This window comes from Trachurus japonicus, chromosome 11, assembly GCF_045865225.1.
Source record: "Trachurus japonicus isolate A0001 chromosome 11, Traja_1.0".
Classification (NCBI taxonomy): domain Eukaryota; kingdom Metazoa; phylum Chordata; class Actinopteri; order Carangiformes; family Carangidae; genus Trachurus; species Trachurus japonicus.
In genome coordinates this window covers 8,255,091-8,278,351 of record NC_140917.1, presented here as the reverse complement: position 1 = coordinate 8,278,351, position 23,261 = coordinate 8,255,091, and the positions used below count along the sequence as shown (strand labels likewise).

At 41.6% G+C, this 23,261-nt stretch overlaps 1 protein-coding gene and 1 long non-coding RNA gene across 2 annotated transcripts; both read right to left on the bottom strand.

Moving 5' to 3' along the window:
- Positions 1-8,191: 8,191 nt before the first annotated feature.
- On the bottom strand, positions 8,192-16,307 carry LOC146978125 (glyceraldehyde-3-phosphate dehydrogenase-like). Its single transcript, XM_085790846.1, has 12 exons — positions 16,254-16,307; positions 15,894-15,941; positions 11,410-11,509; positions 11,041-11,150; positions 10,845-10,935; positions 10,235-10,350; positions 9,938-10,019; positions 9,682-9,833; positions 9,355-9,433; positions 9,088-9,171; positions 8,695-8,792; positions 8,192-8,559 (listed from the first exon to the last, which is right to left on the bottom strand). The coding sequence occupies exons 2-12, from the start codon at positions 15,914-15,916 to the stop codon at positions 8,490-8,492; spliced, it is 1,005 nt and encodes a 334-aa protein (XP_085646972.1). The 5' UTR covers positions 15,917-15,941; positions 16,254-16,307; the 3' UTR covers positions 8,192-8,489.
- A 5,601-nt stretch (positions 16,308-21,908) lies between these two features.
- On the bottom strand, positions 21,909-23,110 carry LOC146978124 (uncharacterized). The gene is made up of 3 exons (XR_015036955.1): positions 23,038-23,110; positions 22,044-22,315; positions 21,909-21,930 (listed from the first exon to the last, which is right to left on the bottom strand). It is a non-coding gene; the product is annotated as an uncharacterized LOC146978124 (long non-coding RNA).
- Positions 23,111-23,261: the final 151 nt, after the last annotated feature.

Genomic DNA, 23,261 nt, shown 5'->3' with positions numbered 1-23,261 from the left:
AGGAGACAAATATGTAAATAAACGCAACGAACCTGGCAGAGATGATGGTGAGAAGGAGGAGGAAACACGGAGCTTGGCGCCCGACACAGAGGTGAAATCAGTCCTAGTCGAGCTGAGATGCAGCAGCAGCAGAGCTCCGGAATAAACACAAGTGGATGACTGCGGCTGTTGGTTACCGTAACGACTGTACAAGAGGAGCACACGGGCTGTTTTACATCCCGTAATAACCACAGTGGAGACGCAGGTGCCTGAAGGCGTTTGAATATTGGAAATAAAGTAGAGTTGCTCCTCTTTATAGCAGCAAATTAATTTAAAAACATCCACATAGGCTACTTTGGATTACATTAATTGATAGGTTTAATGTTAATCGATGTAAACTCGCAGTCTCACCCCTTAAAATCTTATTGTCATTTATCCAGCTAAACTTGACAAAACAGTGCCACTTACCACGATCATGGCAAACAATAATAGCATATGGACACCACAGGCTATCATTGCTAAGTGAGCTAATGTAGCCTGCTAAATCCAAATTTAACAATTTGCGCCCTTTTAAAGCAAACAGAAACGTTTCCCACCTTAGCTAAGTTAGCTAACTAGCTAGATAGCTGGACAGAAAAGAGAAAATCGATTCTTGTTTTTAAAGGGATAGTTCAACATTTTTGGCAAATTGTCCCATTGTAGTCATAGCAGTAGTTATACCTTTAATTGTCGCATTAGCTGCTCAGAATGGAGGCTCATGGGATTTCTTGGTTTCCCTCATCAAACTCATCAAATACACAATCCAACAACTCCAAAACGCTCTGGTGGACAAGTTGTGACCTGCACATTCACCACGCTATGAGATAATAACAGAACGTTACCAGACAGAGTTGTTTTAGAGGCAAATTCATGTAAAACCACTGATTTACGTTGCCTTCAGGGACAGTTTTTTGGCAAGCAGTCTCTGTATTTACCTCGAAAACAACTCTGTCTCGTAACGTTCTGTTATTATCTCATAGAGTGGTGAATGTGCAGGTCACAACTTGTCCACCAGAGCGTTTTGGAGTTGTTGGATTGTGTATTTGATGAGTTTGATGAGGGAAACCAAGAAATCCCATGAGCCTCCGTAGCGTAGCTCGAGCAGCTTGCGTCTCTGCTTCGCCATTCTAAAAATAGCTTGCACCGACAGTTAAAGGTAACAAACCCACTGCTAAGACTATGGCAATGGGCCAATTTGCCAAAATGTTGAACTATCCCTTTAACTATTCAAAATCGATTTTTAATAGGCTAATGTATTTTTCCCACCTTGCCCAGGTTTTGGTTCATTGCACACTCTTTCGGTTGTCGTATAGCCATTACGGTACGCACTAGCACTACGCAGCACTACACAGCCGAAGAATACGTTGGTGCTACGGCAACCGGGAGGCAACAAACCGCTGTTAGCCACAGCTACAGGTTGGCTAGGCTGACTCAGAGCGATTGATAAACGCTCTGTGCTGACTAATGGTGCGTTCCAGGCAGGCTTTTTAACCCGTAAATCACGACTTCAAGTCACCAGTTACGAGTTTGTAGCATTCCAGGCAAGTTACGAACTGGGAACTGGGAGTAGATCGATCTAGTACGAGTTCACAGGTGGGAAGTTACGAGTTTGACTGTACGTTCTAACGGGTAACCATAGGAACAGGTCGGAAAAATACGAGTTACGGGTTGCCTGGAACGCACCATAAGTATGCGATTTGGGACACACAACGGTCCATTCGCGCATGCGCAAACAGGCTGTTACGGAAATTGGGCAGTCACATAACCACCAGTCTAAAATGGAGCCAGTTTCATGTTTCAACCATGTGCAAAATTAATGTTTAATGCCACATCCGGATGTGTGTTCCTCTTCATTTTACCTTGTTAATAGGACTACAGCTATTCAAAGTAAATTCTTTTTTCTTTTTTTTTTGCGTTTTTGCCTTTATTTCACAGTATCTAGGGGGAGGCAGAGAGAGGGAATGACATGATTCGAACCGGGGACGCCTGCGTTGAGGACTGTAGCCTCTACACTGCGCCACACACCACCCCTTCAAAGTTAATTCTTGTTCTTAAAGTGTCTTACTTTCTTTCTTTTTTTCTTTTCGCAAATACATGCTGTTTCTGTGTTCTCAACATATTTCTCTATAAACTACAACATGACTTCATGACAAAAGTCTGACTGTCTGATCTCACACAGTTTGTTTAACCCACTTTATCATACAAAGATATGCTAATATGCTAAACGGTGTTAGCTCCTATGTTGCTTGCCCTCGCCGTAAAGCTCCTGTGAGCGCTGTTGTGAGTTAAAGTTACAACTGAACTAGACCGACACTGTTGTGATATTGTTAACAGAAATCTGCTAAAACTTTGGAAGTAAACTAAATCTTACAAACTCTCTAGGCGTGGTAACTAGGCAACAAGCGCAGTACGCATGCGCACCGCGTTGCCTGGTTACCACAGCAAAATAAGTAAGTCCAGGAACTTGATGATACCTGATCGAAAAAATCAAAACCTGATGATCCAATGTGATATATTACATTTACATGAGCCTCTGAATGAAATACATAAGAAAAAAACCTTAATAACTCTAATAAAACAGCCTTGTTCTCTGATATTACACAACTTGTTTTTATTCTCATGTGCAACATAATAATGTGTTTTTGTTTGTTTGCAGATGTGAAATGAGAGTGAAAACAGAGCACACTATAGAAACAGTCACCAAATGACTTGATGAATTGTAAAATTAAATTAATCTAAAAATTCAACAGGCTAAAAAGTTTAAATGTCAGATCACTTCAGGTTTAGTTCAAAATTAAGTCTTATGTATTCTCTTTAAATGACAGTGAAAGGTTGTTTTCTATTTCCATATTAACTAGTGGTGTAACAGATTAAAGTATGCAGTCTGCACTACTGAATGTTTAATTCTACTTTCCCATATTTTGATTTTAAAGGTTCGAAACAGACCAAAGTTCCCGAATACATAAAGTTGATTAAACCAGCTCTGCTTTCAGAATCTACATGAAAACACTGTTTATGATATTAGTTAAAACTTTAACTTGTGACTGACTATTGTTAGTCCACTCATTTTAATGAATGTAATGAATATGAAACCCTCTTCCACTTTTGTTTTCACTCAGTCTCTTTGTCATAGGCTACCACATTTTCTAAAAAACTTTTTCAGTTGTGTTTCTGCATCGGCTCTGTGTGCGCAGCAGATGGCAGTATCACCTTCTCAAAAATTACATCACTGTTTCTAATATGTTTTTTCAATAGAGCAGCTGTCAAACCAAATGAAACAGATTATTGAGAGAAATAGCTTCTTTTCTTTTTCTTTAATTGTTGTTAATGATGTTATGATTGATTGTGGGAAAACCGGAGCACCCGGTGAAAACCCGTTCCACCGTAATCAATAACACTCACAGTCTAACAGTGCGTTCACACCGGGCGCGAGTAAAATATTCGCCTTGCTCTACTCGCTCGAGTTTGCCCGCTGCAATATTTGTTTTTATTCGCGGCATTCGCGCAAATATTTCGCTTGCGGTCAATATTTTGAACTTGCACAAACAGGCGAATTTCGCGTCAGTACATTGACTTTATATGTAATCTTGTTGCGCGAAAAATTCGTCTCGCGCCCGGTGTGAACGCACTGTAAGGCTCTTGGGGCACACTGGGAACTCACCTGGTACAGTGTGTGAAGGTTGAGTCCTTGGTGCAGTGTGTCCCAGGATGTTGTGTCACCTTAGAGCTGTGAGGTCAGAGTGTTTGAGGTCTACGGTGGCTAATAAAACTCAAGTTCTCACCCATATTGGTCAAAGGGGGGGGGTGTGATAGTCTGGGTGTGAGGGAAGACTTGAGTTTTATTGTTTTCAGCTCTAAGGGGGAAAAAAGGATGTTCCTGGAAGGTTTTTGTCCTTCAAGCTGAATACTATCCCCCCTACATGGGATTAACTCTATTTTTACTTTTGAAGATGTTGACGATGGATTTGCCAACAGTTGGGAAGATGTTGGGGATCAAGCTGTTTCCTCTTAATTTTGCTTTTTCCAGGTTATTTTTAAAGCTACGAACAAAAGACCTTTTTAATCCTGGTTTCTTCAATTTTATGGCAAGCAGCATCATCTCAGCAGAGCCCCACTCCTCGCACAAGTCCTTGTAAATGGCCGTATGGAGCTTTAAGAAGGTTCTGCTGGTCTTACCAAAATCAATGTCCTCAACCTCGGGCCATAACTCGAAAAACAGCTCGTCCCTCATGTCGTCTGATTCGGGGGAAGGGAGAACTTTAGCTTTTTTTAGTGTCTTTTGGATAAACATCTCCAAAAGTAGCCAGAACTCCTCTACCCCATCGCCCATTGCATCCTTTGCCTCCTGGAGACCCGAGGCAAGCTCTTGTTGTGTTGGAGCTGACTCTGTGACCGTTGCCACAGGTGCTGCATCCTGGACTGCTACCTCTGCAGACCGTGGACTGTCCTTGTCTGTAATCTCATGTACTGTATTGGGTGTATGTTGTGTTTTTATGTCATTGGTTGGACCCCACCAAGGCAAATTATCCCAATCAATGCCGTAGGGATCTTTGGCTGTTTTTGGTCGACTGGAAGGAGACTTTGTACCTTTTGCCAAAGGCATGAAATCCTCAATTGTGACCTTTGTGGGCTGCAATTTTTTTGAAGGTTTGCAGGGCTTGAAGGTTTGCAGGGTGTCTGGTTGTTCCTTTGAGCATTGGGTCTTTCGTGCTGCCCTTGGTTTGGCCTGTGGTCTTTCCGGTGACTTGGGTTGTGTTGGAGCTGACTCTGTGACCGTTGCCACAGGTGCTGCATCCTGGACTGCTACCTCTGCAGACCGTGGACTGTCCTTGTCTGTAATCTCATGTACTGTATTGGGTGTATGTCGTGTTTTTATGTCATTGGGTGGACCCCACCAAGGCAAATTATCCCAATCAATGCCGTAGGGATCTTTGGCTGTTTTTGGTGGACTGGAAGGAGACTTTGTACCTTTTGCCAAAGGCATGAAATCCTCAATTGTGACCTTTGTGGGCTGTAATTTTTTTGAAGGTTTGCAGGGCTTGAAGGTTTGCAGGGTGTCTGGTTGTTCCTTTGAGCATTGGGTCTTTCGTGCTGCCCTTGGTTTGGCCTGTGGTCTTTCCGGTGACTTGGGTTGTGTTGGAGCTGACTCTGTGACCGTTGCCACAGGTGCTGCATCCTGGACTGCTACCTCTGCAGACCGTGGACTGTCCTTGTCTGTAATCTCATGTACTGTATTGGGTGTATGTCGTGTTTTTATGTCATTGGGTGGACCCCACCAAGGCAAATTATCCCAATCAATGCTGTAGGGATCTAATTTTTTTGAAGGTTTGCAGGGCTTGATGGGAGGCTTCCTACCTTTTGCCAAAGGCTTGAAATCCTCAACTGTGACCTTTGGGGGCTGTAATGTTTTTGAAGGTTTGCAGGGCTTGATAGGAGGCTTCCTACCTTTTGCCAAAGGCATAAAATCCTTAATTGTGACCTTTGCGGGCTGTGGTGTTTTTGAAGGTTTGCAGGCCTTGGAAGGAGGATTCCTACCTCTTGGTACAGGTACTACATTCTCGACTGCAACCCTTATGGGTCGTGGTAGTTTTGATTTAAATGACCTGAACAGAAACGCTGTTGTTGGTTCCTTGACTTTATCCCTTGAAGTCTTCAATACTTTGTCCGTGTGAATGGTAGCTTGGGTGTTCAGCCACCAGCTCATCAGTCCTAGGCAACACACCACTTGGTTCTGGATTTCAGTGTACATAGTGGTGTTTGACGTAGGAATGGGTCCTGTCTTGTGAATTCCCTGACTTGTTAAATGGGTGAAAAGAAAGTCAATAAGTCTTTGTCTAAAGACTCTGTATGCCTTCTTTTTCCCGCCGCACATGTGCTTCAATTTCCAAAACAGGTTGAGCTCATTACATTCGCCCGTCACCTCGGAAAGCAAAGAGTTAACCTTGTCCTTGAGCGCTTGGACAGAGTCACTGGTTGTTACTGTTACTGACTTAAATTTTGCATCCAGTTTTGCCACCGTATGATGGATTGAATGTCTGACAAACTGCTGTGCAAAAGTGGCCATTATGCTGTTTTTTAACTGCACGCGTGGTTGGTCTTTTTCACTTGATGGCGCAGCTCTAATTTTAGTCATTAACAAAGCAATGTCATCTGAAGCATTGTTTATGTCCCATATAGCTTCGAACAGCAGCTTCTCCCTTTTCAACGGTGGCATACAGTTCAGTAGAGGGTCGTTGATCTCATATGCTTCCTTTTCCATTATTTCCAGCAGCCACACTTTGATTTTTTCTTCCTCGGGTTCGTTGGCTGATTGATCCGTCCTTTTGATTTCGTCCTGGTCTTTGGTCGTTTTATGCCAGTGAGTCATAAATGGGAGATAGGCTTGCATCACCCTGTCCTTTAGGAGAAATAAAACCTTACAGACCTGAGTGGCCATGGTATTCAGCGTACACGGGGGAACGACATGGGTAAAAACAGGTTCTGCAGGGGAGGCACCAGAGGACAGGGCAGAGCTGACACTTTGAGCCATCTCTTCAACGATTACTCTCCTCAGGATTTTTACGATTCCATCCTTGGCTTTGTCTTCCATTTTCAGAAACTTGAAGGTCTGGGTGAGTATTTTGTCCACACAGGACAGGACTTGAACCTTAGACGGAGAATCATCATTGGTGGACCTGAGAACTGTCCACGCAGCTTTTGAAACACACATGTTGAGCTCCAAAAGCAGCACCACTAACGCAGTTTTTGTGGCACCCTCAGCTCTACCTGATTCCAACTCAAGCCACTGCTCTGCTGAAATCTTCTCGTAAAAATTGAGAATAATTTCGAGGACTTCATCCAGAACATCCGATGCGTGATTGTCATCCATGGTGATATATATATATAGTCCTATATATATAACTTTCTTGTCTTCGATCTAATGAGCTTTCACTAGCAACAACTGATCGACTCTGTGTCTGGAACAAGAATGAACAACTTACAAACAAAGAGCTATTTCCTTTCATCTCCTTGTGACGTCACGGATCACAGACCACATTCTACAACGTCATCAAGTCTGGGTGCGACCATCAATGACGTCATAACTTCGGGTTCTCAACCCGGCGGTCAAAGGAATTGCCGATCCTAGCAACGGTTGCTGGGCAGCAGCGGCGTTCCCTCGTCAATGTTGCCGGAAGTGAACTCAACGCGGAGTTTCGCGGCAACCTCAGAACTACGGCGACTCAGAGGGACACAGCTCCTGTTACAGAAGCAAAGCGTCGAAAAACCACTTTTACTCTATTTCGATGTTCAAACATGACGAGTTCCTTGAAATGTGTGAAAAACATGGTGAATCTGATAATACCTAAAGGTAACTAGCACTAAATATGAATAAAAAGAATAAAGCCATGTTTGATTTGGCAGGGCTACGGATTAATAACTCGAAGTTTAATTTTGCTGTTGGTGAGTTAATTCTGTGAAATGCAATTTAAAGATTCAATAGAAATGTAATAGTGTTTTGTTTTTCAGGACACTACACACAAAAATGAAATAATGATAAACAAATCTGATCTGTTAATAAGAATACGGAAAAATAACATGTGTGATATTCATGAGTCTATAAAAAATAATCTTTTAGTGTCCCCATGCACTGTCCAGAAGTCTTATTTTTTTGGTGTCAGTTTAACTTACATCCCACCTGCTTCATAATATTCAGTTATTTCCCAAGAAACCAATTTCCTACTCTGCACCAAAATCTGTCAATGTGCAGTACAAATGAGACAGGTTTATTGTGACTCTGGCTGTGAAATACAGCAGGACACAGACAGGGGATAAATTAAAGGAAATGTGAACTTCAGATTGAACACCTGTGCTTTTGTAACCATTTGTAACTACATGTGGGTGATGTATTAACATGTTAGTGTGTTTGTTTGTTTTCCTGGAGCTTGAGAATAGGTGAACTTGCGACAGCCTCTTTAGAAAACTTACATCCTGTTTACCTCTCCTCTCCAAGCTTCAGTCTAAAGTTGGATAAATTAACTGCTCAATTACATTTTGGCCACCATCCCGAAAATAAATTAAATATATTGCACCAAACAACGTCACCTGTCTGGGCAAGTCGAGCAGAGCTTTATAGGAGTCTGACTGAAAACTACTCAGAGACATGCATACCAACAAACACAACAAAAACGGCATGTTTTTCCACATACTGACGACTTTATTGTCACATTAAGTGCTAAAAGGAGCCACTTTGTATGTTTAGTGCAACAAGATCCATTCAGTACAATACAGTTTGGTGGTGGGAACTCGTCTGTACAAACACTGCCTGCTGCAGTCCTCACTGCTGGACAGGACAGAACAGAACAGAGGTGACTTTGATATAAAAACGCATCAGATAGACGTCCGAGTTTGCTCCCGGGACGGATGGCATGGCATCCAGTTAGTTACAGGTGAAAGAGGAGGGAATCATGGGAAGGAACGATGACGAGACTTTTTTACTCCTTGGTGAACATGTGCTGGACCAGGTCGCACACACGGTTGCTGTAGCCGAACTCGTTGTCGTACCTGCAGCGTAACAGAGAATGAGGGAGGTTAAAGAGAGAGCAGGTTCATGTGATGTTCACGGACTTAGGAAAATATTCCGTCATCAGAGTGACAGACAATCTGAAGAGCAGGAAAAAAGACATTTCATTTACTAACCAGGAAACCAGCTTGACAAAGTGGTCGTTCAGTGCGATGCCAGCGCCAGCATCAAAGATGGAGGAGTGAGGGTCGCTGTTGAAGTCTGTGGACACAACCTGCGTGGAAAGAGATAAACACAGATGTTGGACATGATGGATGTGTTCACTGTTCATTCATGTTTTTTATGTTTTGTTTATTAAATCAGCACATGGTCCATGAAATGAATCAAACAGCATCAGATTCAGCTTTAACTACAAGGTTATATAGAAGGGTGCTGCCATCTAGTGGCGTTTTTATGACACTACACAGTTTATGACAGTCACTTCTCTGCTGTTCTCTCTATTCAAATCTAAAAAAAAAAAAAAAATACCCATGATGACCATTTTGTAACAAGGTGTTTTTATTTTGTACCTGGTCCTCTGTGTATGCCAGGAATCCCTTCATGGGTCCCTCAGCGGCGGCCTTGACAACCTTCTTGATGTCATCGTACTTGGCCTGAGTGATAGGAAATGAATTAAGAACATTTAAATTAAAGCTATTATGAGGAATTGCATAAGAAATTAATATCTGACCATTAGATTTCAGTAAAAAAAGTAAATCTAGATAAAAAGGAGTTAATAAATATCTGCTGTATGTTATATCCATAGTAAAGCAGCTGGTTGTTTAACAGATACTTACGGGCTTCTCCAGACGGACAGTCAGGTCAACAACAGACACGTTGGGGGTGGGGACACGGAAAGCCATACCGGTCAGTTTGCTGTGAGAACAAGACGATCAGAGTCAAAACTCAGGTCACGTTCCACTTGTTTTATTCTCCTAAACAGCCTCACGACTGAATCCTGAAGGGACAAGTTTTATTCACTTCCATTTCCTCCACTATGGGAAGATTTACAAGGCTGTGTCTAATCACAGAATCCTAAAAGTCTACGTATCTAAATTACATGACATGTTTCTTCTAATTGTTCCCGACAGCGCTCAGACAACCAAGGAAAAGGAACTACGCACCCGTTCAGCTCGGGGACGACCTTGCCCACGGCCTTGGCGGCGCCGGTGGAGGCGGGAATGATGTTCTGGGAGGCGCCGCGTCCATCCCTCCACAGCTTACCAGAGGGACCATCAACGGTCTTCTGTGTGGCGGTGATGGCGTGGACGGTGCTCTGGAGGACGCAGACAGGAAGGAACCGTTGTCTGAGGTTAGTGACTCTAGTTATGTGGCGTGTTTGGTTTAACGTTTTATTTTTAAAATGTCTGAGTTCTTTACCATGAGACCCTCAACGATAACGAAGTTGTCGTTGATGACCTTGGCGAGGGGAGCCAGGCAGTTGGTTGTGCAGGAAGCATTGCTATGGAGACAAGACAAGGAGCACAGATTGGAATATATTTTAAGAGATGATCCACATCTGTCCTCAGCAGGTCTGAAAATACTGAACATGCTGCATCACACTGTCCAGTCTACAAGGTCAATATCATCAACAGCTACTAGAATTAAAAAGCTACAGAGGAGTTTAAGACATTGTCCTGAATTAAAACAAAACAACGTCCATCAGCAGAAACTCACCTGACAACCTTCATGGAGTTGTCATACTTCTCGTGGTTGACGCCCATGACGAACATGGGAGCATCAGCGCTGGGGGCAGAGATCACCACCCTCTTGGCGCCGCCCTTCAGGTGAAGCTGCAGGAGACACGAGGATGGAGGTTAGTAAACTGAAATAAAAATGACAATTTTTTCCAAAAACTAAATAAAAACTACAATGAACAATGCAAAACTAACTAAGAAAACTAAGCTGATGTTATCTGCAATTCAGTTTAGTTTTAGAGATGTCTAAAGTTGCAGGAAGAAAACGCCACAGCTTAATATGGGACGACTTCGAGTACGACCCACAGGTAGATAAGAGTGAATGTAATTTGATGAGGATTGATGGGAACATTATGGGATACAACTAAAAAGGGAAAAATCCCACAAATTTGGAAATTCATGTACAGAGGTCTCACGAAGGCTACCACTAAGACTAAATAAACTAGTCAATTCCTCAAAAATAAAATATAAAACCGCTTAATCACTTGTTGAACTAACTAAAACTAAAGCAAACTGAAAAACTTAATAAAATAAAAACATAAAAAAACTTGCTTCATAACGGACATGGAGGTTTATCCAGTGCAACTTACAGAGGCCTTCTCGATGGTGGTGAACACACCGGTGGACTCCACGACGTAGTCGACGCCAGCATCGCTCCATTTGATGTTGGCGGGGTCTCTCCTGCGTGAAGCATTAAAATAAAATAAAAGCAGGTTAGACTGAGTCACACAGCGATGTGGTTAAAATACAATGAATGTGATATAAAGTGCGACATGTTCTACGTACTCGTGGAAGACGGTGATGTGCATGCTGCCGATGACCAGCTTGCCGCCCTCGGCCTTCACCTCTCCGTGCTTGAACACACCGTGAGTGGAGTCATACTTGAACATGTAGACCTGCAGCCGAGGACGACAGAAGAGGAGACAATTTAAAAACAAACAACATTTGATACGAAATAAGAAAATAAGTACCAGTAAGTTACCAAAGCTTGATATTTGCCCGTCTTACTAAACCAAACTTGTCCTCAACTTACACTTCACTTTTAGCTTTCAGGACAAAAAACAAACAAACAACATTTGATCCAGAACGAACTCTGGAGAATTTTTGAGAACCGCAGTTACAAGAAGATCATGACCCAGGCCGTGTTCCTCTCACCATGTAGTCCAGGTCGATGAAGGGGTCGTTGATGGCCACAACCTCGACCTTGCCACCGGTGGCGGCGGCGCGGGTCACCAGACGGCCGATACGACCGAATCTGAAACACAAGGAGAAGAAAAACCCAGAGAGATCAGAGCAGAGCCGACGTGTCCAGACTCAGAGGGAAACCAGACCAGATAGACAATGGATTAACAGTTTAATGAGAGGATTTGTGGCAGTATTAGATCGCAAGAAGAGAAAATGTGTGAATAAAAGCCTGAATTATCAAAATATCTGCTTTTATGAGATCTACTGTTGAATAGTTTTACCAAAAAGCAACTTGGGTTCCACAAACTGTCCAAACTGATTAATTTCCATCCAAATTAAATGTAAAAATCTTCCTCTCTGCAGAACCAGTCATGCTGCTGCATTTCCCCTCTGTGACCAGCAGGTGTCACCGGCACTCAAACTGCAACGGGAGCCACTGCAGAGGACAAACGGGCCGTACAAGGCCTGCCAACCTTGACTGAAGATAACAATAGTTGGCACCGGCAGCTGAAAGCCTGTTTACGCCTAATATGGCTGCCGTTACAGCAGGTCACACAGCAAGAGGCCTCAAAGTGGACAGAGAGACGATCCTCATACTGTACCGGAGCTGAACTGGTTTTTTTTTTTTTTTTCTTTCATGTTAACCACTGAAATGACAGATTCAAGCTGAAGGAATAAAAACAGGTGGAGCTGTAATGATGCATGATGGTCTGTGAGAGAAGCAGCGAGCTAAAGAGGAGGAGGAGAAGGTGCAGGAGGAGACTCCTTTCCCCTCAATTTAGCTTTAGATTACAGAGCCAGATGAGGTGGAAGTGCACCTGTGGACGAGGACGACGTGACCTCAAACTCTGATGGAGCAGAAAGAAAAGAGAAAGGTGGAACGAGGCCCCAGCGTTAAAAAAACAAAACAACCTGCAGCTGGATTTCCTAGTGATGAAGTTTAACTAACATGGTTTAAAGAAAAATAAGAAGTTCAGCCAGAGGTTCACAGCAGAGTTGCTTCATTTTATAAAGTTTATCCACACACCTGAACTCTGGTCTGATAAGGGCCGACTGTTAAACCCTAAAGCACCAGATTGCAGCGCTGACGGAGGGAAACAACACAATGAAGCAGGAGACTCAGTCAACAGTGGAAAGTCATGATCTCTATTGATCTGTCGAGTTCTTGCTGATATTTCGTAGCGTTGCTCAAGGGCTCGACAGTGCGATGGAGAAACTGGGATGTTGAAGCTTCGTTTGAGGTCTCATTGTGAAGAAGAAGGTGAAGTGGAGCAGCTTCAAAACACATGAGGGAGCAGAGAGCGATGCATCAGAGATCAGTGTTAAGAGATACACAAGTGTTGCAGCCTCGACATGTCTATACAACCTCCTTAGAGATAAAAACACTATGGAAATAAAATCTACTTGAAGTGTTTTTTTCTTCAGACTTGTTTCTTGTCAGTTCTTCATTATTCAGATCAGAAACATACGGGAACAAACTGTCAGTGAGTCTTAACCGTCCACTGATCCTTCTAGAGTTTCATCTCTTTAGGACCCGATGAAGTGACTTTTAAACAACGTCTTGTGTGGCGTGGTTTGCGTGGCTGTGGTTGAAGGTCTTGATATAAATAAACTTTCTTTGACTCGGTCACATAAAGAAAAAGAAAAAAGAAAAGTAGAAAGCAGAAACTTTGCGCTGTTATCATGTTACTGTAACTATACTATTTATACTTCACATGTTGAGTCCTGTTATGCAACGTCGCTCGTCTCAAGCTCACATTACACATTCAGTCTACAGTATGTCCTTATGAGACTGATTAATGTTTGAACCCGTGACAAAAGACAATCCCTCCTGTGTCTGCTGGGACCAGAGACCCCGTCCAAGGACAGTCTCCTAACAGGGATGGATGAGTGTCTGTAGCTGAACACCTGACCGAATCGGCTGACTGATTAATCCTAAATGCACGATAAACACATCGCAAAAGGTCGCCTGAAATGCGATGAGTATGTTTTATCTACAGGTGCCATGCAGGGATATAAGATATAAGACACCTTGAACTGTATGATTAATATGCACACCTGAATATTTGGTTATTTATCGCGAGTCATATTGTCACTGCAATATTAAACATCGGATAAAGGCTAATAAAGCCAAACGTTCCCAATCAAACCTCTCAAACTCAACTTTATGTCGGTATCAACACCTGAGGTTTTGTGAATATGAACCATGAACAACTTGAAGCTCATGTGATTCACACCGAGGACGTTTCCCCCTCATCTAGAGATCTACTGAAACACTTTTTTAAAAGTTGTTCTTGGCCCGAGGTCGTCCCAGCACTTTTCATTAGACGACTGTTTAATCAAAGTAGCTGAGACAGATCTGAGTCCAAAGGGAAAAGAGACAGATGCTTTGCAGATTAAAAGCAGTAAACTTAAAACTGAAGTGACAGGAATAAAGTCTTTGTGTCTGGAGGACAAGTTTTTTAGCAGGACAGTAACGTCAAAATGAGTTCATATGCAGCTGCAGGGGTTTTTTCTCACATCTGCAGCTCGTCTTCAGGGTGGGAGGAAACCAGTACAACCACTGGGAGAACATGCATCACAAAAAGGTCCAGAGCCAAAACGCAAACTGAACCATTTTGGATTTGTTTGTTTTGTTTTTTTCCTCCCCAGATTCTGGAAACCTTTGCCTCCACTCGCTCACAAACAGAGGAGACCTGAGGGACGGTGTCAGCGGACAGGCAGCTCTCCTCCTCGCTTCGTTTTGGGAAGCCACCAAGCAGCCAGAAGGCCAAATGGAGCCGAGCCCATCTTTTGTTTCTGGTGGCTCAGTGTTGGCGTTGGTACCGGGCCAGAACCGAGGAGCTAAAACCTCCCTGCAGCTCGACAGCAGCTGCTTCACACAGAGAGACACAGAGAGGAGAGAGAAAATGTTTCGCCGGCCGTCTCCAAGCCGGAGCAGCGTCCATAAACCTGCGGCCGGGTGGAGACTGAACTTCAGCGGAAAGGTTAGAGGGTTAAAAATAGTCGAGGGGAGAAGAAAAGGAATGTGACAGCTGAGGACGGAGAGCAGTGATACCGACACAGAGAGAGAGAGAGAGAGAGGAGGATGAGGAGCGTGGGGGGGGGGATTGGAGAAGAAGAAGAGGGGACACCAACCGTGACAGCACAACACCACCACCGGACTATAAATAACCAGAGAATAGACGGGTCCGGCCCCGAGTCCTGTCCTGTCCTGTCACTGGACAACACTTGGACAAAGAAAGTCTCATCAAAGAGCTCAAGGGGGAAAAACTGGGGATAAGTCGCATCATTAATGTCACTTCCTCAAACTTCAGCATTTAGACTTTGACCATTTTATTTAACAAAAGGTTTGTATTTTACTTTATATCATCCAGATAGATTCTTTGATTCTTTTTTTCTTCCTCTTATGTGGGGTCTACGGTTGCAGCCATCTTTTATTTATTGATAAATTTTTCCCCAATCATTCATTAACAAACAGATTTTAACAGCCCATAACGCTCCAGAGCCTGTGGTGACGACTTCATGTTCTTCATTTTGTCCAATTAGCAGATAAAACCCCCAAATACTCAGTTTACTGCAAAGTTGAAGTGTGCATGAAAGTTGAAAGTTACTTTGCTCGTTTGGTTTTTACACATAAATATAAAATCACATCACCTCTACATTGTCTTTTATCAGTTTCTTCTCGTCTTGAACTAATATAATAAAAACCCTGACAGACCCGAGGTCACAGAGCCGCTGTTCAGGTCCTGTGCTCGGATGATCTTTGCCCTTTGAAGCTGCGGTTTAGGAAATAAAGGCTTTTCTGCTCCTGCAGCTAAAAAAAGAAACGCTGCTGAGTTGAGTATCATCTGCAGCGCGTCCCAACACCAAAGCTTCAATTTCAGACATGAAACTCAAGAGGGATTTAAGGAGCGGGGGGGATTTCTGGACGTCGGACGCCTCCGGTTTGTTTTAGTGCCAGTTGATGATCATCACTTCACCGTCGCCAAATCAAATAGTTTCTCCAACTTTAAAGTAATGTTAGCACAGCAGTAAATGTCTGAGGTCTCAGGGTGACAACAGTCATCTGTCAACACTTGAAGACAGTCTCTCTGTTTTCTGGTTCTTTCTGGACAATTTAACACTTTTTTTCTCCAAATTTTTACAAACATTAATAATAAATAAAATGATTTGTTTGTGTTCTGCAGGATTGTGTTGCATTTCAGCAAAATTAAACACTGAGCACTTGTTAAAACTGATTCAAATACAGAATTTAAGAGCTACAAACATTGGTAGATGCACAAAAATCAACTCTGTGAGATGTGCAGTGACATTGAGCTGCCTCTTTGGCTTTTTAGACACTTGGTTTAACTCTGAGCTCAGGTGAGTTGTGACAGGTGTTTTCATCACTGAGGAGAAGATAAATAAACTGACAGGAGGTCAAGAAGAAAAGGAAAAGAGCGTGAACTCACCCGTTGATTCCGATCTTCACCATTTTGTCTGATGTGGTCTGATCCTCACTGCAAAGAAAGGAAAGGAGTCAAACCCAAAAACAAAACAACACAACACAACATAACACAAAGGAAGTGAAAACTGTGCACAACCAAAAACTGAAGAGGAAAACTGAAGAATCACTGAACTTAAAAAGGAAAATCAACCTGTTTTCCACATTTTAACAAACTTTTAAATGACTTTAAGTCTTAAATGCTGCTTAAACAGCAAAAGCTTCAACACAAAAGTTTGTCCTCCACCTGTTGCTACAACCAAACACACAATCTCTCTCTCTTTGCAAAACTGACTCTACACAACGACAGGTGAAGTGGCGTCAGTACCGTCTGTGATGAAGGCACCTGTCTCTGTCCTCTGACGAAGAAGTGAGAGCGGGGACGAGCGGTGCTGTGCCGCCGCCATTTATCCCCACGCGCCGCCGCCGGACACGCCCCCTCCCTCTCCCACTCTGAATGTCAAGGTCGCTGTTTGTTTGTCAGGTGGTTTAGACCAGAGCACAAGACCCACCGGTTCACAGGTCACAGCTGGGTTTTTTATTTCTAATATAAACATGAAACATAAACATTTTTTTAAAAAACACTTTGCCTCACCTGGACTCAGGTGAAAAACGCGTTGACCGTCATGTTTATTCTCTTTACGCAGTCTCAGATTTGGATTTGACTGGTTTCTGATGGCTATGATGATTCCTCCGCCAAGGAAAGTAGTTCCTGTGCGGATGTTGAATAACAGTGTAGCTAGCTGCTGTTGCAGTTTGGCAATTTGTGGCACATGGGCATCAATGAAACAATTTCCCTAAATTAAACAATAATAAATCAGATTATTTCACTAATTTAATGTTAATACAAACATTCATGACAGATAGACAGTAACATTAACAATTGGTTTTATGATACAACACAAAACATTTTATTGTGTCATCATATCATTATCACATTACCATCATATTTCTATATATTATATATAATATTTCAACATTGTTCTCACATTTATTTTGTCATTTAACTGATGACAAAGATACTGATGTTCACTCCTGTAAGGGACTGTGAATGAAATCAGAAAGCACACACACACACACACAGATACAGATACAGACACACACACACACACACACACACACACACACACCCTCCTGTCCAGTCTCATGTTCACTGTAAGACATCGAGGGTGTGTTGACCATGTGATGCTGAGGAGCAGCTCACTGCTACGTGAACCACAGCACGAACAGTGAGGAGGGGTGTGTGTGTGTGTGTGTGTGTGTGTGTGTGTGTAGGAAATGTCACGGCAGCTCGAGGCTTGGAGTTGCCACAGTCCCTTAGTGTCCCATCGTGCTGCTACAGGACTCATATAAACTAATATAAACTATAAATTAGTAATTGTTAAATGATTTAATAAGAACAGTTTAATTAGAGTATATACAGTTCCTATATAAAACTCACTATAAAATGTTTGTGAGCAGTTTTATCTTCCCCTGTGGACTCTTAAGGCTGGTATATAACACCTAAAGACAGGACATCTACTGCTTATAATAATAATGATACATTTATCTATCTGTGTTATCAAAGCTACAATATAAAAGATGAAATAAAATAAAATAAGACCAAAAAGCAAAAAAGCAACAGTACCAAAGAAAGTAGTAGTAGTAGAAGTAGTAGTATATATACTACTACGGTGGCCATCAGAGTTCAAAACACTGCAGCTTAAGAAAGCACACCCAAAACACCTTCCTCATTAATACATCAACATTATGTGCTGTGAATGAGCTCTCAGGGCCACCGTAGTAAACACTGATTCATTGATTGAATCCGTAATATATTTGAATGAACAACCAGGTCCTTTAAACTTGAAAAATCACAAATTTTTTGGCCTTGATTGTGTGTAAATGACCAAATCCATAAAAATAATAAGTAAAATCAGTTAAAACACTGAGGTAATTCATTTTATCATCTCATCAACAGAGTCAAATGTTGTGTTTGTGTTTGTGTGTAATCTCGTTCACACCGAGACTCAGTCCAAGTCTATTTCTGGAGAATCGCTCCTCGATCCAAAACTCCACAGATCATAACTCACATAATTAAAATGCGTTGACACGACTTGTCATCGTGACAAGACGTTTAGTTAAATATCTGAGACCGTTTTCACTTTAAGTTTCTGTTGTTATGGACCAGAAAGAGAGAAAGAGACAGGAAACAACCAAAGTCTGAGAGATGATGAATGTTTTAACGTGTTAGACATCATCATTTATCATTTAGTTTTGATTTAATTCTACTTTTTTATTTCCCAGGTTTAATTAACAAGATTTCTAGTTAAACAACAAAAACAGTTTTCATGTCTTTGGCGAAGATATGAAGTCACAAGAGCCAAGTCCAATAAGTAGTTGTCAAGCGTTTGGCTGTGGAAAAAAGGCCTTGAGTAGCTCCCATAATACTTAGACTGTGGCTGAGATTGAATTCATATGGTTTTAAAATGATATGTATAATTATTAAAGTATGGTGGCCCTGAAGATTCAACTCACTGCGACGTAAGAAAGCACATGCAAAGACGAAAATGAGCTTTGTACAGTGAGTTTCACAACACATGAACTGCAAAAACTCCAAAATGTGATGATCTCATAGAAAGCTAAAGTAATATATTCGTATTCGTAAACCTCACTAACAGGAAGCCGTCTGCACAACTTCTACAGTCGAGGAGCTTTTCTTAAAATTTGTGGCACATTTATGTCTTTGTGTGTGTTTCCTGAAGCTGCAGTGTTTGTCCTCTCAGGGCCACCGTACTACTGTCATTAAATCCTATATAAAGACCAAAACAACTCATGAATCACACATGAACTTTCTGGATTTCCAACCGTGTGTGTGGCTAAAAGTAAACTGGTTGTTAAATAAAACATGTTTTGAATATCTAAGCTGTGTAGTTTTCGTAAACTTTATTCATAAAGGAGGAAACAGTGCATTATGGGACTATTTTCAGTATGTAACACAGTAACACCTGATGCATCTGAATCATTGATGTGCTTTGAAAACAATGAAGCTCAACTCTCTGACACACAAACAAACACTTATTATTACGTATTATAATTATCTTTATCATAAAACAGTGTCAGACTTATAGTATGTGTCGATCAGGAGTTACAGTATGCGTGAGATCCAAACCACCTCCGCCAGAACCTGCCACTCCTGGACAAACCATCCTTTTAAAGTCAGCGAGCTCGGGGTGAGGTAAAGGTCAACCTATAAATATGACAGAGCCTGAGCGCTCTTCATATAGTTTCTATATGTCAAAGGGTGTGACATTTGGATGGAGGAGGAAGAAAACACGTCGTCCAGGCCCCGAAGGTTCGAGTCCAGTGTGAATGAAAGTTTAGAGTAAAACACAGAAACACTGAGATAAGATAGAGGTGGTTCCTTTGTGTGTGTCTGTGTGTGTGTATTGTGGTGCAACAGTGTGCGAACCTGCAGTTTATGTAAGACCCGGGTGCAGACGTGTATTGTCCCCAGTCAATGGCGCATTCCAGCCGCACTGATAATTCCCACAATCCACCACAGTCGTGCTTTATCAAAAAACAACCAACAATAACAAAACGAAAAAAATCGAGAACCTGGTTGCCATGGAAACCGTCTAACGGTTAGTTAATAATTCAGGTCTGGCTCCTTCTCTCTCTCTCTCCTGTCTGCTGTTTGTCTTCGTGCGGCTCTGGCTCCATGAACCTGTTGCATTGTGGGTTTTCTCACGTTTTTTTTGCCTCAAGTGACCTGAAGCTGCTCCGACTACTCGTTCTGTTGTTGTTACTCATCAGAAAACGGCTTCTCTTTATCTTGACGAGTCTCTGTTCATAGGAATTTATGATTATTATCACATTTACATAATTACATTTCCCTGTTTTATTGTAAGAGCTGATCCAGAAGAACCATAAACCAGGGGTTCTCAACTAGTCTCACTCTGGGACCCACATTTTCCCATGGTCATTAAAGCAGAAGTAAGCGATCCGGTCGTTTTGGCTAATGCTGCGTTCCAGGCAGGCTTTTGAAACCGTAAATTACAGCTTCAAGTCACGACTTACGACTTTGTAGCGTTCCAGGCAATCCACTCGCGTTTTTCCGACCTGTTTTACCGGTGAAAGTCACTATAACGGCCACTCGTAACTTCCGACCGGTGAACTCGTACCAGATCGAACTGGTACGACTTCACAGGTCGGAAAAACACGAGTTGCCTTGAACGCACCATAACGTCCTCGTCCCTACTTCGCCACATTCACGGCGTCCCTTGGCTGCACACACAGCCCTGCATGCCGTTCTCTCTCCTCATTGGATAAAACTTGTAGGATACGAGAAAAGTTTTCTCCTGGGCTCAGAGCAGAGCAGAGTGACTGACAGACCCGTGTTTCGGTCCAAACACTCTATGTAAGTGATTGCTGTTGGAAGATATAACTATTTAAGACTTATATTGACACAAAAATATCGCTTACTTCTGCTTTAAGTTGCGACCCACTTTTATAGAATTGAAACCAAGAATTTTTTTTTAAAGCCTTTAAAAACTCATTTTGCTCTTTATTGAGCAAAGTGCATTTCAGGGCACATAAATGAAACTGAGGAGGACCATGACAACTGCATGTATGGAGGTGAATAAAAAAATATCAAACTGCACAAAATGGAGACCAACAAAATGATATATTTGACTTCTAATGCATCTCTGCATTCAGAGCATATTCACAAAAGTGAATAAATATCATATTGCACAAAATAAAGACCCACAAAACAAAACAAGGTATTTTCACTGCATTTCACTGCACTGATATCTTTGCATTCAGAGCAAATGGAGCAAATAATAAGAAACTGAGGAGGACCATTACAACTGCATGTGTTCATGTGTCTCGTGTGCCTTTCAAAATAAGTTATTTTTCAAAATAAAAGACATGTCCAACATCAGATGTGCATTAAATATTATTTAGCTACTTTTTTGACCAGCTGTCCGCGACCCATCCAGAACGGGTCCGCGACCCACTTTTGGGTCCCGACCCACCAGTTGAGAACCACTGCCATAAACCATCTCAGTGAAGTTTCTTATCTCCTCTCTGGGGCTCTAGTAACAACAGTCGGTCGGTGGCAGCCAATCAAAAGAGAGGAGGCTCTGAGTCTGTCTTCTGACTGGTTGACTGTTCAAAACATAAAATAGAGCAGATTTCAAGGTAGAACACTCAAAAAGAAAACAAATCCTGCAAAGTGTTGGATAATGTGTCCAGGTGGGCGGGGCTTAGTGTGACTGCTTTGTTGTGACATCACAAAGTGACAGGAAGTCCTGACGGCTGGTTTTAAGGCTCAGTTTCTGAATACAGGCTGTGTGCATTTCTCTGTGGATTGAGGCTTTGATACTTTCACAGTATTAATATAGAACCTAGAGCTGCTTTATAATCACACTACACATGGACATCTACCTTTATACTGTATGGAGCTTTAACACAAACATCTACCTTTATACTGCATGGAGCTTTAATACAAACATCTACCTTTATACTGTATGGAGCTTTAATACAAACATCTACCTTTATACTGTATGGAGCTTTAATACAAACATCTACAATTATACTGTAGCTTTAATTCAAATATCTATCTTTATACTGTATAGACCTTTAATACAAACATCTACCTTTATACCGTATGGAGCTTTAACACAAACATCTACCTTTATACCGTATGGAGCTTTAATACAAACATCTACGTTTATAACATATGGAGCTTTGATATCAGAGTTGTTTTTGGGAGGGATCACAAAAAATCTCAACTTCTAGTTATGTTCTTGATTTCTTTCTTTATTTGCTACTGTTTCTAAGGTCAATGTTGAACCAACGTCTTTGGTAGTGACAGGACTGAAAAATTAAATGCAGAAATGCATAAAGGTCAAATAAAAGCTTACAGGTGTGTAGTGAGGTCACGCTCGTAGGTCACTTATCCAAAAGTCAGCGGGGCGTCAGCAACGGGAAATCCAGACACGGAGGAACTGGAAGTTTTCCTGACATAAAAAACAAAAACCACGATGCAAAAATAATTCATTAAGAAGAAGAGGAAAGCAGAACGTCAAATCTCCTCAACCATCTTCATAGTGTTTTTTCTTCACTCTCTTACCTGAAGTGACTGAATCTGAATCCGAATCGCCCCAGGAGGCTCAAACTGTTTATGGCGATGACCTTTAATAATTTCATTTTAAGCTGATGGCATTTATAGCATTTCCTTTTCATTAAAGGGTGAGTGTGACATCAGGTGCAGGAGAAAAGAAAGAGAAAGAAAGGTCACGAAGCAGACTCGAGTCTGGACGACGACAACGACGGCAGTGGGCGATGAAACCCGCTGAGCCCCCGGGACGTGAACACATCGCGTCCACCGACTCACGTCTGCACCTTAAAGACGATTTAGTTCAGGTGTGATGAGTCCAAACATTCAGTCTGATTTAATGATGGTGTTTAACAAAAAGCTCTTTTCTTGGAAAGAAAGATGACGTGCATCAGTTAATTAAAACATACAAAGAAAACAAACAAAACTCATTAGGATATTAAAAAATGTGATACTTGCAGATTTTAACTGGACTGATTAGAAAACATCTGTATACGGAGGAGCGACACTGACAAAATCTAATAATCTGATCTAATCTGAATTTGCCAACAAATGAAATTGATTATTTAAATATAAAATAAAAAACTATAGATTTACATGTTTCTTTTTATGAGCTGATAAAAATTATTTATCATTACTTTGACTTCCTGCTTTGTTTTCAGACAACATTGGACTTGACATATGGAGACCAAACTCTGACAAAATATAATGACAACAAGTCCAAAATACACTAATTACTGAATAATCACAGTACTGAGTAAGGTTGAAATGGGGAGTTAAAAGAAAAAGAAAAAAGGAAAATTGTTGTTGTTTTTTTTAGGACCAATCACTTGATTAAATCAATGGAAACCTTTAACTATTCCTTCAGCAATTTTCTTTTTACATCTTCTATATTTTTCTAATTCTTTTGACATGTGAAGCCTCAATTATGACAAAATGTGGTAAAACATTTAAGTTTATTATACATGAATAAATGAATCAAAAATTGAGTATAAAAAGAAATTTAAACCTCAGTCAAGAGTAACTTATTGTCAACTGAAACAAACAAATAAAGAAGCCGTGAACTGATCTGATCTCACAACCTGCAGGAAAAAGAGATGTGAGGAGGTGAGAGGAGGTTCAGGAAGAGAAACTCTTCAGCGCAATCTTCAGGGCCCAAATTAAAAGAGAGGGAAAAAACCTTCACAAACACAAACACAGCTCAGTTTAAAAAAAAAAAAAAAAAAAGGGAGT